Source organism: Lissotriton helveticus, chromosome 5_1 (assembly GCF_964261635.1).
Source record: "Lissotriton helveticus chromosome 5_1, aLisHel1.1, whole genome shotgun sequence".
NCBI lineage: Eukaryota > Metazoa > Chordata > Amphibia > Caudata > Salamandridae > Lissotriton > Lissotriton helveticus.
The window spans coordinates 359,787,190-359,800,448 of record NC_136065.1 but is presented as its reverse complement, the minus strand read 5'-3'; the positions used below and the strand labels follow the sequence as shown (position 1 = coordinate 359,800,448).

At 45.3% G+C, this 13,259-nt stretch overlaps 1 protein-coding gene across 1 annotated transcript in view; it reads left to right on the top strand.

The window, feature by feature from the left end:
- Positions 1-13,259, top strand: part of LOC144754551 (uncharacterized) — a 484,785-nt gene that overhangs the window by 278,567 nt on the left and 192,959 nt on the right. Inside the window, exons 11-13 of the mRNA XM_078642483.1 lie at positions 3,889-4,017; positions 4,107-4,235; positions 8,939-9,073. Coding sequence (XP_078498609.1) covers positions 3,889-4,017; positions 4,107-4,235; positions 8,939-9,073 — 393 coding nt within the window. The remainder of the gene's footprint in view (positions 1-3,888; positions 4,018-4,106; positions 4,236-8,938; positions 9,074-13,259) is intronic.

The window sequence follows — 13,259 nt, the reverse complement described above, 5'->3', positions numbered from 1 at the left end:
GCGGCGGCAAAGAGAATTGGAAGAAAAAAAACTCGCATACGAACACGAGCGTGGCCTCAAAGAACTCGAAATCAAAGCCAACCTCGAAGGAACTGGCGCCACGGTAGCCCGGAACCCCTCACCGCCTGCTGACCCAAAGGTCCACATCCCGAAGGATATCGTAAAGGAGTACTACAAGAATGACGATATCCAGCAATGGTTCAAGGCGTACGAAGTTGCCATGACCGCGCACCGCATTCCGCGATCAGACTGGGGTGCCGGCTTATGGGGGAGATTCGTCAGCGAAGGAAGAGACACCCTGCTGGAGCTGGCCGACGACGTAATGTCCTCCTATGACCACATGAAGGACGCCCTGCTTGTCCGGTATGGCCTCACCCCCGAGATGTACCGGCAGAGATTCAGAGACTGCAAGAAAATCCCCGGTACCACGTGGGTCGAGTACGTGAACTTTTATAGCAGGGCCCTGGAAGGATGGATAAAGGGCAGCAAAGTGTCCACCTACGAGCAGCTGTTCAACCTCATCGTTTGGGAGCACCTCTCCAACAACTGCTTTGTCGAGCTCCGACAGCATCTACTCGACAGCAAGCTAACCGAGCCCCGGAAACTCGCCGTCGAGGCAGATCGATGGGTGAGCACCCGGGTCCCCCGAACACCGATAGGAGAACCAGGTCAGGGCGGCCGGGGGCACCCCCGCCAGCGGGGGGGCGGAGGAGGACAGAACCAGAGCCGAAGCTTCCCGCCAACCTCGGGCCGGGGCCCCCCTCCCGGGTCCCCCCGAGTAACACTTCGCCGTCCCTGAAGAGGGACCCCCCAGCACGGCCGGGGCCCCACCCGAACATTACTTGCCACAGATGCCAGCGGACCGGTCACTATGCCAGTGACCCCCTCTGCCCCATGAACCAGCGTCCCGGCACCACTGGGCCTCCGACCCGCCAGTTCGCTGCTGCAGCTCTGGGAGGAGAGGGAGAAGAAGACGTAGAGGTCTACGAGGAAGAACAAATCGAGTATGAACCGGCCGCCATGGCCCTAGCCTGCCTGGGCAATAGAGACATGGTCCCCCAGGCCCCGCTACCGAGCAACACTCGAAAATACCGTCAGTGGGTCCACATCAATGGACGACGGACCGAAGCCCTCCGAGACACGGGAGCCAGTGTGACCGCCGTCCGCTGCCACTTGGTGACCCCCGAACAGATCATCCCGAACGTACGCTGCCCCGTGAGGGCCGCCGACAACTCCGAAACTCTATGCCAGATGGCCCGAATTCCCTTCGAATGGGGGGGAGTGTCGGGCACCCTCAAGGTGACCGTCCGGGACGACGCCCCCGTGGACTGCCTCCTTGGGAATGACCTCGAGAGCTCTCCCTGGGCCCAAGTCGAGTTACCAACAAAGCAGTCCTGATCAGAACAGACAACATGACAGCAATGTATTATATTCAAAAACAGGGGGGGACGCACTCTCTCCAACTATCCAGACTAGCACAGGAAATCTGGAGATGGGCCATTCCTCAAAACATCTATCTGTTAGCAGAACACCTACCAGGAGTTCAAAACCAGATAGCAGACATCTTAAGCAGACAGTCGGAACAAATACACGAATGGGAACTGCACCAACAAATACTGCAACCATTCTTCCAAAGATGGGGACAACCAGAGATAGACCTCTTTGCCACTCATCAGAACGCAAAATGCCAAAGCTTCGCGTCCAGGTACCCACACCACCTGTCGCAGGGCAATGCGTTATGGATAAATTGGTCCAACAAATTTGCATACGCTTTTCCCCCTCTCCCACTAATCCCATTAGTGGTCAGAAAGCTGCAACAACACTCAATGACCATGATACTAGTAGCACCCACGTGGGCACGACAACCGTGGTTCACCACGCTCTTGCAACTCTCACAAGTGCCACACCAAAAGCTAAGAATTCTACCCATGCACCTTACACAGAACCATGGAGAAATAATGCACCCAGATCCCACACAACTGAACCTAGCGATCTGGCTCCTGAAATCCTAGAATTTGGGTACTTAGATCTACCCCCAAATTGCATGGAGATAATTAAGCAAGCGCGACGTCCCACCACCAGAGCATGCTACGCAGCTAAGTGGAAGAGGTTTGCTATATACTGTACCACTAATAATATCAACCCTCTGGACGTATCAACAAAGGAGATTATTTGCTACTTACTACACTTACAGCAATGTAATCTCGCGTATACATCTATCAGAGTACATCTAGCAGCTATAGCAGCGTACCTACAAAACAGGCAGCACATATCCCTGTTTAGAGTGCCAGCGATAAAAGCCTTCATGGAAGGCCTTAAAAGAGTCATTCCAGCAAGATTGCCACCTTCACCGGTCTGGAACCTCAACGTAGTACTCACCAGACTAATGAGACCACCTTTCGAACCTATGCATAGGTGTGAAATACAATTCCTTACATGGAAGGTGGCCTTTCTTATAGCCATTACCTCACTCAGGAGAGTAAGTGAATTACAGGCACTGACAATACAAGAACCATTCCTACAATTACATCAGAATAAAGTGGTTCTTAGAACAAACCCAAAGTTCTTGCCAAGTAATTTCAGCATTTCACATCAATCAACCGGTGGAACTACTACCAGTCTTTTTCCCAAAGCCACAGACGGTAGCAGAAAGGGCCCTACATACACTAGATGTCAAAAGGGCCATTTTGTACTACATAGAAAGGACACAAAATTTCAGGAAAACTAAACAACTATTTGTAGCATTTTCCCCAACACATAAGGGCAATCCTATCTCTAAAGCAGGCATCGCTAGATGGATTGTAAGATGTATACAAATATGTTACATAAAAGCAAAGAGAACATTAACTGTTCCTCCTAGAGCTCATTCTACACGTAAGCTAGGAGCATCTATGGCATTCTTAGGAAACATTCCCCTAGATGACATATGTAGAGCAGCAACTTGGTCTACACCACATACCTTTACAAAGCACTACTGTGTTGATGTGCAGGCTACACAGCAAGCCAGAGTGGGCCAAGCTGTATTAAAAACTCTATTTCAAACAGTTGCGACAGACACGGGTGACCACCGCTAGGGAGGTAACTGCTGTATAATCTATTCATAAATGTACCATCTGCAGCCCATATGCCTCGAACGGAATATGCTACTTACCAGTATGCATCTGTTCTTGGCATAGAGGGCTGCAGAGTGGTACATGCCCTCCCGGCCTCACCGGAAACCTGTGTCTGTCCCAACATTATCTTATTTAGATACACTTACATGGGCATATCTTTATGTATTCTACTACACTACTCCATCTAACCCTACTATGGCAAAACAATCTAAGGATGGAGCCGATGCCCATGCGCACTAACACCCAGAGGAGGAGTCATCGATGACGACAAAGACTTCTCCAGAAGAAAAACAAGTGCAATCATCCGAGCCCAACACCAGATGGCGATCTATTCATAAATGTACCACTCTGCAGCCCTCTATGCCAAGAACAGATGCATACTGGTAAGTAGCATATTCCTTACAACGCAACTTTTACCACGCAGTGCTTTTACATCGCAACTTTTACAACGCAAACCATTACAATGCATTGCACTGGGGGGCGCTCTAGAATAGGGAATAGATTTAATTTACTATCCAACACCTTCCCTACTATCCACGGGGACTGGAGTTGGAATAGTAAATTAAACTATTCACTATCCAGCAACCCAAAGTGATATGCGTTGTAATGGTATGCGTTGTAAAAACTGCGATGTAAAAGCATGCGTGGTAAAAGCATGCGTTGTAATGTCATACATCCTGTCTACACTGCTCCTTAAATGTTGTGTGTCTTTGTGTACATACACTGCCTATAAGTCAAACTTAATGTCTTTGTCAATGGTTGTTTCACATTGCAGCCTGCCCTGAAGGGACATTTGGGAGAAACTGCAGTTCTATGTGCAGCTGTCAAAATGGAGGAACGTGTGATCCAATAACTGGGAAGTGCCGCTGCCCACCTGGGGTCGGTGGAGAGTCCTGTGAGGATGGTACTTTTAAGATTTTTTTTTAAACTACTTGTATTACAATTTCCACAGCTTGCTATTCTTTCTAAAAAAGTCTTATTCTGTATTTCCAGGATGCCCCAAGGGATATTATGGGAAGTTCTGTAAAAAGAAATGTAATTGCGCCAACAAAGGGAGGTGCCATCGGATCTACGGCGCCTGCTTATGTGACCCGGGCTTGTACGGGCGCTTTTGCCATTTAGGTAAGATGATGCTTATTATAGGAATGCCTGGGCATGTGGGGTGTGCAACTTTTGACAACAATGTATGGGGTCAGAAATCACACCAATACATTTATATAGAATGTATTCTATTTTTACACGATTTTTTTAGTTCATTATCATAAAAAGAATTATTGCCCTGAAGAAGTGAGTTCTGTCGCGAAACATTCTAGCCTAGAAGCAACAGATGTAAAAATAATTTGGTCAACAAAGATGTCATAGGTGATTATACTTTGGATGATAAAAGTATTAAAAAGACTACTATACGACTCTTAAATTACAGGTTAGTATGAATTAGATGTCACAATTAGTTTTTCAGATTGAGTTTTGACTAAAAAGTATTGCAACATCGACCTACAAAAAAGAAGATAGCCCCCAGGCCTATCAGTGTGCCCATTTCAACTGCCTGCTTTTGTCACAGACATGACCTAGTCTATAGTTTTGAAAAGTAATGTTGCACCAGTATGGTGAATAAAGCAAAAGCAGATATAAAAATATGTCCAGAAAAAAAATGGAAAAAGAGGAAGGAATCATGCTTGGTGTACGTTAGGAAATAAATATTCCACGTTATTATTTGTAGACTGCCCCTGCAGCGTTTTCTGAAGAATTTCCGCCACAGAATCAGGCAGATTCTGTAAAAATGTACATTTCCCATGAGGAGTTCGCACTTGTCATATTCCTAGATTACAGGCATTGGTTTAGATTGTTGCCGTTATCTGAAGGCCAATGTCATTTAAGCCGCTGTTTCTTGTTAAATGGCTGATAGCAAAAAGAACATGAAGCTGAGTAAGTCGATATTTAAGTTATTCCTTTATAGTTACAAAGTGAACTAATACCATAAGCCAAAGCACTTTTCTAGGGGAAATTTGCTGGCCTGTGTTTGAAAGTGAAAAAATTCAAGTTCAAGAATACTCAAACAAAAAGTAGGAGTATGTGAAATCACTTTTTGGTGCAAAATTGCAAAAGAATTAGAGGATATTTTGTAGACAATTTAATTCGAGGGTCTTTCTCACATAGAGTCTCGCAAAACACTAGCAGAAAACTGGCTGGAGAATAAATTGTTTCCAGCAAGATATTTTCACCTTGAACTGAGACATTTTCTTCTCCTACGAGTGTCCAGTTGAAACAACTGTGGTGAATTTCCTTCCTTTTTTTATTTGCCTAGTATGAATTACATACATTTCATAACATTTCATGGATGTAACACAAATGCCACCAGGGCTTACTAACAAGCCATAACTAGTTGAAGTGGCCAGCCACCCATAGCCGACTGGACACTGGGTAGAACGTGATATATATTTGTTGATTGGTGCACTGAACTTTCATCCAGTGCAGAGATTTCTGTGGAACCGGGCAGGATCTCAAACGGGTCATCTGAGCATTTCATCCTTCTAAGGTTGATTACATGAGAGAGAGATACATCACACTAATTTCCATATGAGCAACAACACGATTCTTAAATAGACACTGTCAAAATTGATCGCCATCTTCTGTACACAGAAATATTTTCTCCAATAAATATTATGCCCAAAATATCATTTACAGAATTATATCCCACTAGGTGCGGGTTTGTTACTATTAGCAGACGATATTCTGACAATATTCTAGTATTAGACCCCCGCTTCTCCCACAAACTGAATCGAAACCAGCACTTCCTTATAGGAGCCTTGTTTTCAGCAACATATTTGTTATACCAAGAGCAAATATTCCTCTTTATTCACTCTTGGTATAATAAAAAAATGCTTACCTACTTCAGATTAAGTAAAACTGAGGGAGACTAAATGAGACTAGGTGAGTCAACATGAGTTTGAGTGACTAAGAATGAGTACGGCTGAGGGAGACAGAGAGAGTGAGTGAGACAGAGTGAGTGAGATTAAGTGGAATTGAGTAAGAACGAGTGATGCTGAGTTGAGACTAGGTAAATTAGAGTGACATTGATTAAGTGGTACTGAGTGAGAATGAGTGCGATTGAATGAAACTGAGTGTGAATTAGTGAGGCTAAGTGAGATTTAGACAGGCACGGTTCGTCCATTGGGGCGTGGGGGCGTAGCCCCCCTGCCCGACGCCGCCCGCAGCTCCCTCATGACAATCATGTCAATGAATCAACATGACGTCAGACCACCGGGCGGGCGTCATGTTGATTGATTGACATGATTGTATAGGCGGCAACACAAGTACGCATGCGTGGGGTCGGAGGGTAAATTTTTACCCGTGCCCACGCAGGCGCACTTGTGTTTTTGCGGCATTGCGCATGGCCATCAGGAGCCCTTATGGGCGTGCTGCGGGCGAGAAGGTACCTGTGCCCGTGGCGCCAGGATTGGCCAGGGGAGCTGTGAGCCTGTGACGTGTGGGGAGCAGAGCCCAGAGGTGGCGCGGACCGGGACCGGCAGCAAGGTAAGAGTGTGTGCTTTTCTTTTATTTTAAAGTGTTTGGTGCAAGCGTGCAGGTATGCATGAATGTTTGGTGGAGAGTGTTGTGAATGGATGTGTTTGTGTGTATGCGTGTGTGAATACATTTCTTTGAGTGTTGTGTATGTGGGGGGGGGGGGGTCGCCGCCGGCCTGAGTGGCCTGGGGCCCGCACTTGCAAATCAGTTTGTGCCCCAGCACTGTAAAATGTCACCAGCCGCCCCTGGATTTAGATGGAGTGAGAATGAGTGAGTCAGTGAGATGAGTTTGTCAGCGAGCCTGAGTGAGAATGAGTGAGATAGAGCTTCAGTGAATCAGAATGAACGAGAATGAGCAAGACTAAGTGAGAATGAGAGGGGTATGACCAAGTAAGAGTGAGATTGAGTTTGTCAGTGACAATGAGTGAGACAGAGCTTGAGTGAGTCTGAATGAGTGAGATTGAGCGGCACTGAGTGAAAAGGAGTGAGTATGAGCAAGTAAGGGTGAGATTGAGTGAATTAGAATGAGCCAGACTAGGTGAAACCTAGTGAATCAGAGTGAGACTGAGTGAATTAGAGTGAGAATGAGTGAGGACAAGTGAGACTATGTCAGAATAAGTGAGCATGTGTGAGTTATTAAAATGAGACTGGGAACCACAGAACGATGAGTCACAGTGAGATTCAGTGAGTCAGAATGGGTGAGATAAGCGGTACTTAGCAAGAGTGAGTGAGATTCAGTTAGTCTGACTGAGATTGAGTGAATCAGAAGGCATGGGATTGAGTGAACATGAGTGTGAATTGGTGAGACTACGAGGGTCAGAGTGAGAAGGAGTGTGACTGCATGAGTCCGTGAGACTGAGTGACTCAGAGTGAGTAAAAAGGCAAGTGCAAATAAGAGTAAGTGAATGTGAGTAGAAACGGCTTAGTGAGACTGTGTAGGAGAGTAAGACTGAGTGCAAGCAAATGTGAGCGAACTCCCTGAGCCCCCCAAGAAGAATCGAGGCTCGCTCAGTCGAATTCAAGTGAAGGATTACGCCTCACTACTTTTAAAGGTTACCAGCCAGCACTGCTCCAAACACGAGTATGCTTCTTCTCCTTCAGGCTGATTATTCATTTTTGATCCAATGGCCAGCTAAATAGCCTTGTTTAGAGACACCACCTCTATTGTCACTTACACCAAGTTTCTAAACTTTAGGCTGAATTCCCAGCGTTCAGTGAAATTGACATGTAAAGAAAATATAAACGTGGTCTCTACTGACTAAACCTTCTCCAGAAGCTGTAACCCCACTTGTTCACCAACAGGTCATATTCAGGTGTACATCCCTGATTTTGAAACCAGAACAAATCTAGGTTCATTCTATCTTTGGATGCTTACCCAGTATCTTTCGGAACACCATGGTTGCTATGCAATTGAAGCACACATCACCCTTAAGACCTGCTCCATCCCCTTCAGAGTAATCCATCTGGGCCATCTCCAAACCTAAAAGAGATTCTTTCCATATTAAATGGGCAAGTGATAAAAGAAACACATTATGGGAGATATTTAACAGTCCCCATTCCCAAAGGGGAAAAAAATCAGTAAAAGAAGCTTTTTCTTGCTGAATTGCAATCTGTGAACCAATCTTCCTGAAAAAAAGATAAATCTCCTTGTCTTTTCAGACGCCTTTAAGACTCCTATTTTCCATTTTCCATTAAGAAATAAATCAGTAAACCCAAAAAATTGAAAAGTTTGATTTGCTCCCTGTGGTGTATAATAGTCGATGCCGGGCCCATCAGAATGGGGCATAATGCAGTAATGTGCAAATCACAAAACTCGTAATTTGTGGTACTTTCCCAACACAAATTCCGCCAGATGAGATTTGCGCATGGAATAAAGAATGATATTAGTCCACCAGTTGTAATACGGTTTTTGGAGCATACTACCTTGTAGCACAGGGCTCAGAATGAACCTTTACATCTTTTAATGCTTGCACTACTCGTTACTTTGCACTTTCTAATTATTTTTATTGTGAATCTGAGTGTATATTGTGTGCCTTTTAGTGTTAAATTTGACCGTGTAGAATACTGCTCGTCAGCTGCGGATTGTGAATGGTGAGGGGGGATTTTGACGGACGATGACGAGGGAAAATTAAGTAAATAATTATTTTTCCCTTGTCATCATCCATCGAAATGTCCCCTCCACCACCCGCCGTAATGCCCCACCGCTCTTACCTGCACGGGCCGCGGATGCTTTATCATTCTCTTACTCTCTCTCTTTCTCTTTCTCACACACTCATCCATCTTGATTTTTTTAACCTCAGCTTGTCCAAAGTGGGCCTATGGGCCTGGTTGCTCGGAGGAGTGTCAGTGCGTCCAGCAGAACACACAGGAGTGTGACAAAAAGGAGGGCACCTGCGTCTGCAAAGCAGGGTACTACGGCAACAGGTGCCAGACAAGTGAGTGATTCTAAAACCCAGACTGTGTGAAAGCTCTCCTCAGAGCATATTTTATATGTATTTTATTTTACTCTATGTTTGTATGATTTGTGGACAAATCTGTGATATTAGCAGTGCTTAAATTTGTAAAATAGTAAGTGCCAGGGCCCTACCAGGAGGCAACTGCAGCTTGCACCACCCATTGCTGCTTCATCGCTGCCAATCACACCAAAACAACTACTAACCACCTCTCTCACCTGCAAGGGCAACAGTTCAGATTATCCCAGGTCCGAATGGCTGGAGAGGCAGGTATTGGTATTTTTTAATGCATATTGTATTCATTGATAACCATTGCTCTGCTCTTCTCTAAATTAGATGAACAGTGCCACCATGTGGCAGAGTGTCATAAGTATGGTGATGACAATTAAGTGCCGGTGCCGAGCACCAGAAACCAAAAGCTCAAATTAAGCACTGTAGGAGAGAGAAGAAAGGAGACGCACACGTTAGGGTTACTAGGATGGAGTGCTGACTAGGATACCCACAGCATCATACTCTGTAAGCACCTGTCCTTTGATCCTCGTGCAGCGGCCACCTCCACGCACCATGGTGAGGGAACCCATAACATAACTGTGTGGATAGGAAGTGATACAGCACAGTGGGTGTCATTCAAAGTTCTTTCTTTATCGCTTCTGTCTTTTTTCCTGCAAGTAAAGCAGGACTTTCCTGCGGGGGGACATGGGCATTACTTAGGGTAGCCAGGGACACCACTGCCTCCCCTACTTTACCCGTTAGTAAATAAATAAATAAATCCAGTACTTGTATAGCGCACAAATCACCCCCAAAGGGATATCTCAGCACTGGGGGCCGTAGGGAAGATTAAGCGAGCTATTGCCAAGAGTCGCATGGTGCTGGGCTGACCCCTGCTGCCGGAGCCGGGGATCGAACCGTGATCCCCAGCGTCCAGCGTCAGTCTCCCTGGCCGCGTCGCCACACCTTTCCCCTAGTTAGTAGCAGTCGCGTTTCCCCTGCTTCCACTGGATTCTGGCGTCATGAAGGCATAGAAAGAAGAAAACATGAAGAGTTTTGTGTTTTGGCTGGGACCTTCCTTTCAAATCAACCATCTCCATTTCAGTGGCTGGTGCAATTTCTGAAGGCGACTTTCATTAATGACAAGTGTATACTGGTAGCAAATGCAACTCTCCAATCAGAATCGATCAAACATCTAAGGTCCCTTAACTCACTACCTGCTCACAGCAGAGCAGGTTACATTTAAAAAACGAGGCTCTGTACCACCTCCTCATGCTCAAAGATCTGAGAGTTGCCACAAAGACAGCTGTGTAGTCTCCAAACCAGTGCCATCCTTCTGCCACAATGGCTGTTTTCGTCTGGCAAAACCCGCATTCACTGCTTACATTGCCCACCAAAATTTCCTGGAAAGATGACAAGGCAACACTTGACTCAGCAGAGTCCATCTCCCAGACTATGCACCCTGCAGGCACCACAAAGACCAGCAGCTGAACCTGCACCAGTTGCAGACAAATTAACCTCATAGTCAGCCAAACCTCAAAGCATCCAGAGGTCCCCAGAATGTAGAATCATAGACTTTGATCGTGTCAGACTCAGTCAAATCACCGTGGATAGAACACCAACATTATGGGGACCACTCTCTGAACATGCCCAAGTCCAGTTCCCCTGAACCACAGCCAACTCCGGTACCACAGACGATACTAAAATTGCCTCAAACACCCCTAGATCCCCCGCACCCCCAACATGTGGCGGAGCACCCCGCTCCATGCGAAGTCTCCAACGAAAAGATCCCCCACCCCCAATCATTGATGATCTGATCAAGGAAAATCACATCCCTCTCCTGAGCATCACAGAGCCATGGTGGCCTCCATCCGCCCCTCACTGACCTCCTACCAAATAATTATAACCCCAGTGTGGGAAAAAGCCAGAGGCTCGGAGGAAAAGATATTCACAGTCTGAGCTCAGCAGTTTTAAATGACTAATTAAGTGTGCTTCGTGGAATATCTAATTGAGCGGGTCTGTTCTGGGTCAGACACTTAACAGCTGCAGCAGTTACTGTTCGCAGCCAGAGAGAAAGCATGATGAAGTATGAAAACTTGTACTGCAGCTGAGGCATTCTAACTTAACTGTTGATTGAAGCCGCAAAAGGCAGAAAATAGAAAGTTTTAGGAAAGGGCAACATTTTCAGAGAATTTAGCAATATTTTCATAAAAAGAAACCAAGCCTGGCTCAACAAAGTTTAGGCCTTTACGCAAACAAACAAAAACTTTATTTATTATGCTGTGTGTAACGATTAGGGTATAAAAAATAATATTTAATTAATGAACACCATGGATAATTGGCCAATTAAATTGTAGCTAAATGATTTTGCCCATGTCAATTCATGACAGTTAGCCTCAATACCCTGATTGGTCGGTGGAAGTGCTTTTATCGTTTACCTTCATCTGGAAACAAAACCTTCATGTTGAAATATATTTGAAATATAATGGATAAAGTGATTCATTCTTTGTCCTGAATATTATGTATTCCGTTATCGGTGCCAGTTCGTTTAGTTGAAGGTACTTCAAGAGAACATGCAGAATTTGTAAACATTTGAAACATTTCTCAAAGGTTTTTATTTTAAGGTGTAATTTTCTGAATTCTGAAGTGCCTCCTAGTTATACACTGATATAATAAAGTTTCTGTATATAATATTGGTCCACATTACTGTCTCGTCTTGAAAAGTGGTGCCTAAGTCCACAATCTTTACTGTGGTAAAAACAGAATATACCAGGCACTGGGGTGCAGGAGGAAAACCTCGAACATAGCCGAAGGATGCACAGATGCGCGGGGCACACATTTTATTACAAGAACTGAGGGAATATAGTTTTGTGTTTGGCTGAATTTGACATTGCTTATGTTTTACTAAACGTTTTCCTCTGGGTGTATAAATGTCAGTGCCAATAAAAACGGCGTTTCCGAAATTCCAAGCAAGGCAAAGCCGTTTAATTGCAGGAGAATAACACTGAATAAGTGATGAATGGGTAGAATTTTCTTTCTTTGGAAACGCCTGCATTTTTTAAAACACTGGAATCATTTTCTTTGAAAACCCATGTCTATTACAAAATTCAGAAAATCTGGACTATAATGCCACCTAATTGGTTTTAATCACTTGGTTTTTCACAACATGTGCCATTTCATTGTTCCATATGTCAGTAAGGTTGCTGCATAAATTGATCCTGCGCTGTAGATTAATTCCTGTGGACTTAACTAAAAGGTTTTCTTGCTTCCGTATTATGCTCTCATCTGGACTTTTATGCCAGTGTTTTGTAGAGGTCATTCTGTATAGTGCTACGAAACCTGTGTGTGCTGTGCTGTATAGCTCTCCCTTGCCTATTAAGTTAGTTTTCCATGTGCCCTCACCTCTTCCCTTTCCCCTCCAGTATACCCGCTCCTAGCTGCCTAGATCAGCACTATTAAAATTACCCTACACAAAATACGGTCATAATGTTATGTTATGTAGACTTGTGTTGGGCACTAATCGCCCGTGAGGCTATCCAGGCGATTGAGAAGGTGAGTGGCCATACGATCCCCACAGGGTTATTTGAAGAGCCTGGACTTCAGCTACTTACGCTACTCAAGAAATGAGTAGGTGGTCCTGACCAGTAGTGGCCCGTGGTGGGAGTGCTGCCGTGTGCTGACATGGGGCGGGGGAGAGGCAGGGTGGGGGGTAGTAAACTGCGGAATACGGCCGCACAGAGGTAAGTACACAAACAAATAAAACAAATTTCTTTGCGCGCGCTGCATCACATTTGGCAATGCAGCCCACGCAACAAAATTCGTTTTATTTATTTGTTTGTGTACTTACCTCTGTGCGGCACATTCCGGAATTTACTACCCCCACCCTGCCCCTCCCCTGCCCCACATTAGCGCCCGGCAGCACTCCCACCACGGGCCGCTACTGGTCCTGATGTGCTGGGGGAGGTCGTTCCATGTTTTGGGTGTGATGTAGGAGAAGTGCGTAAATCTTTGGCTGGCTTGCGAAAGTGTGCATTGTTTAGTGTATGTTGGTCTAACATTGTGTAGGGCATTGTATATGTGAGTAAATAGTTTGAATTGGCTGCGTTTGTGGATGGGGAGCCATTATAATAATATGTCACAATACAACATACCTTAACATGTGTATTTGTAAAGCTCACGT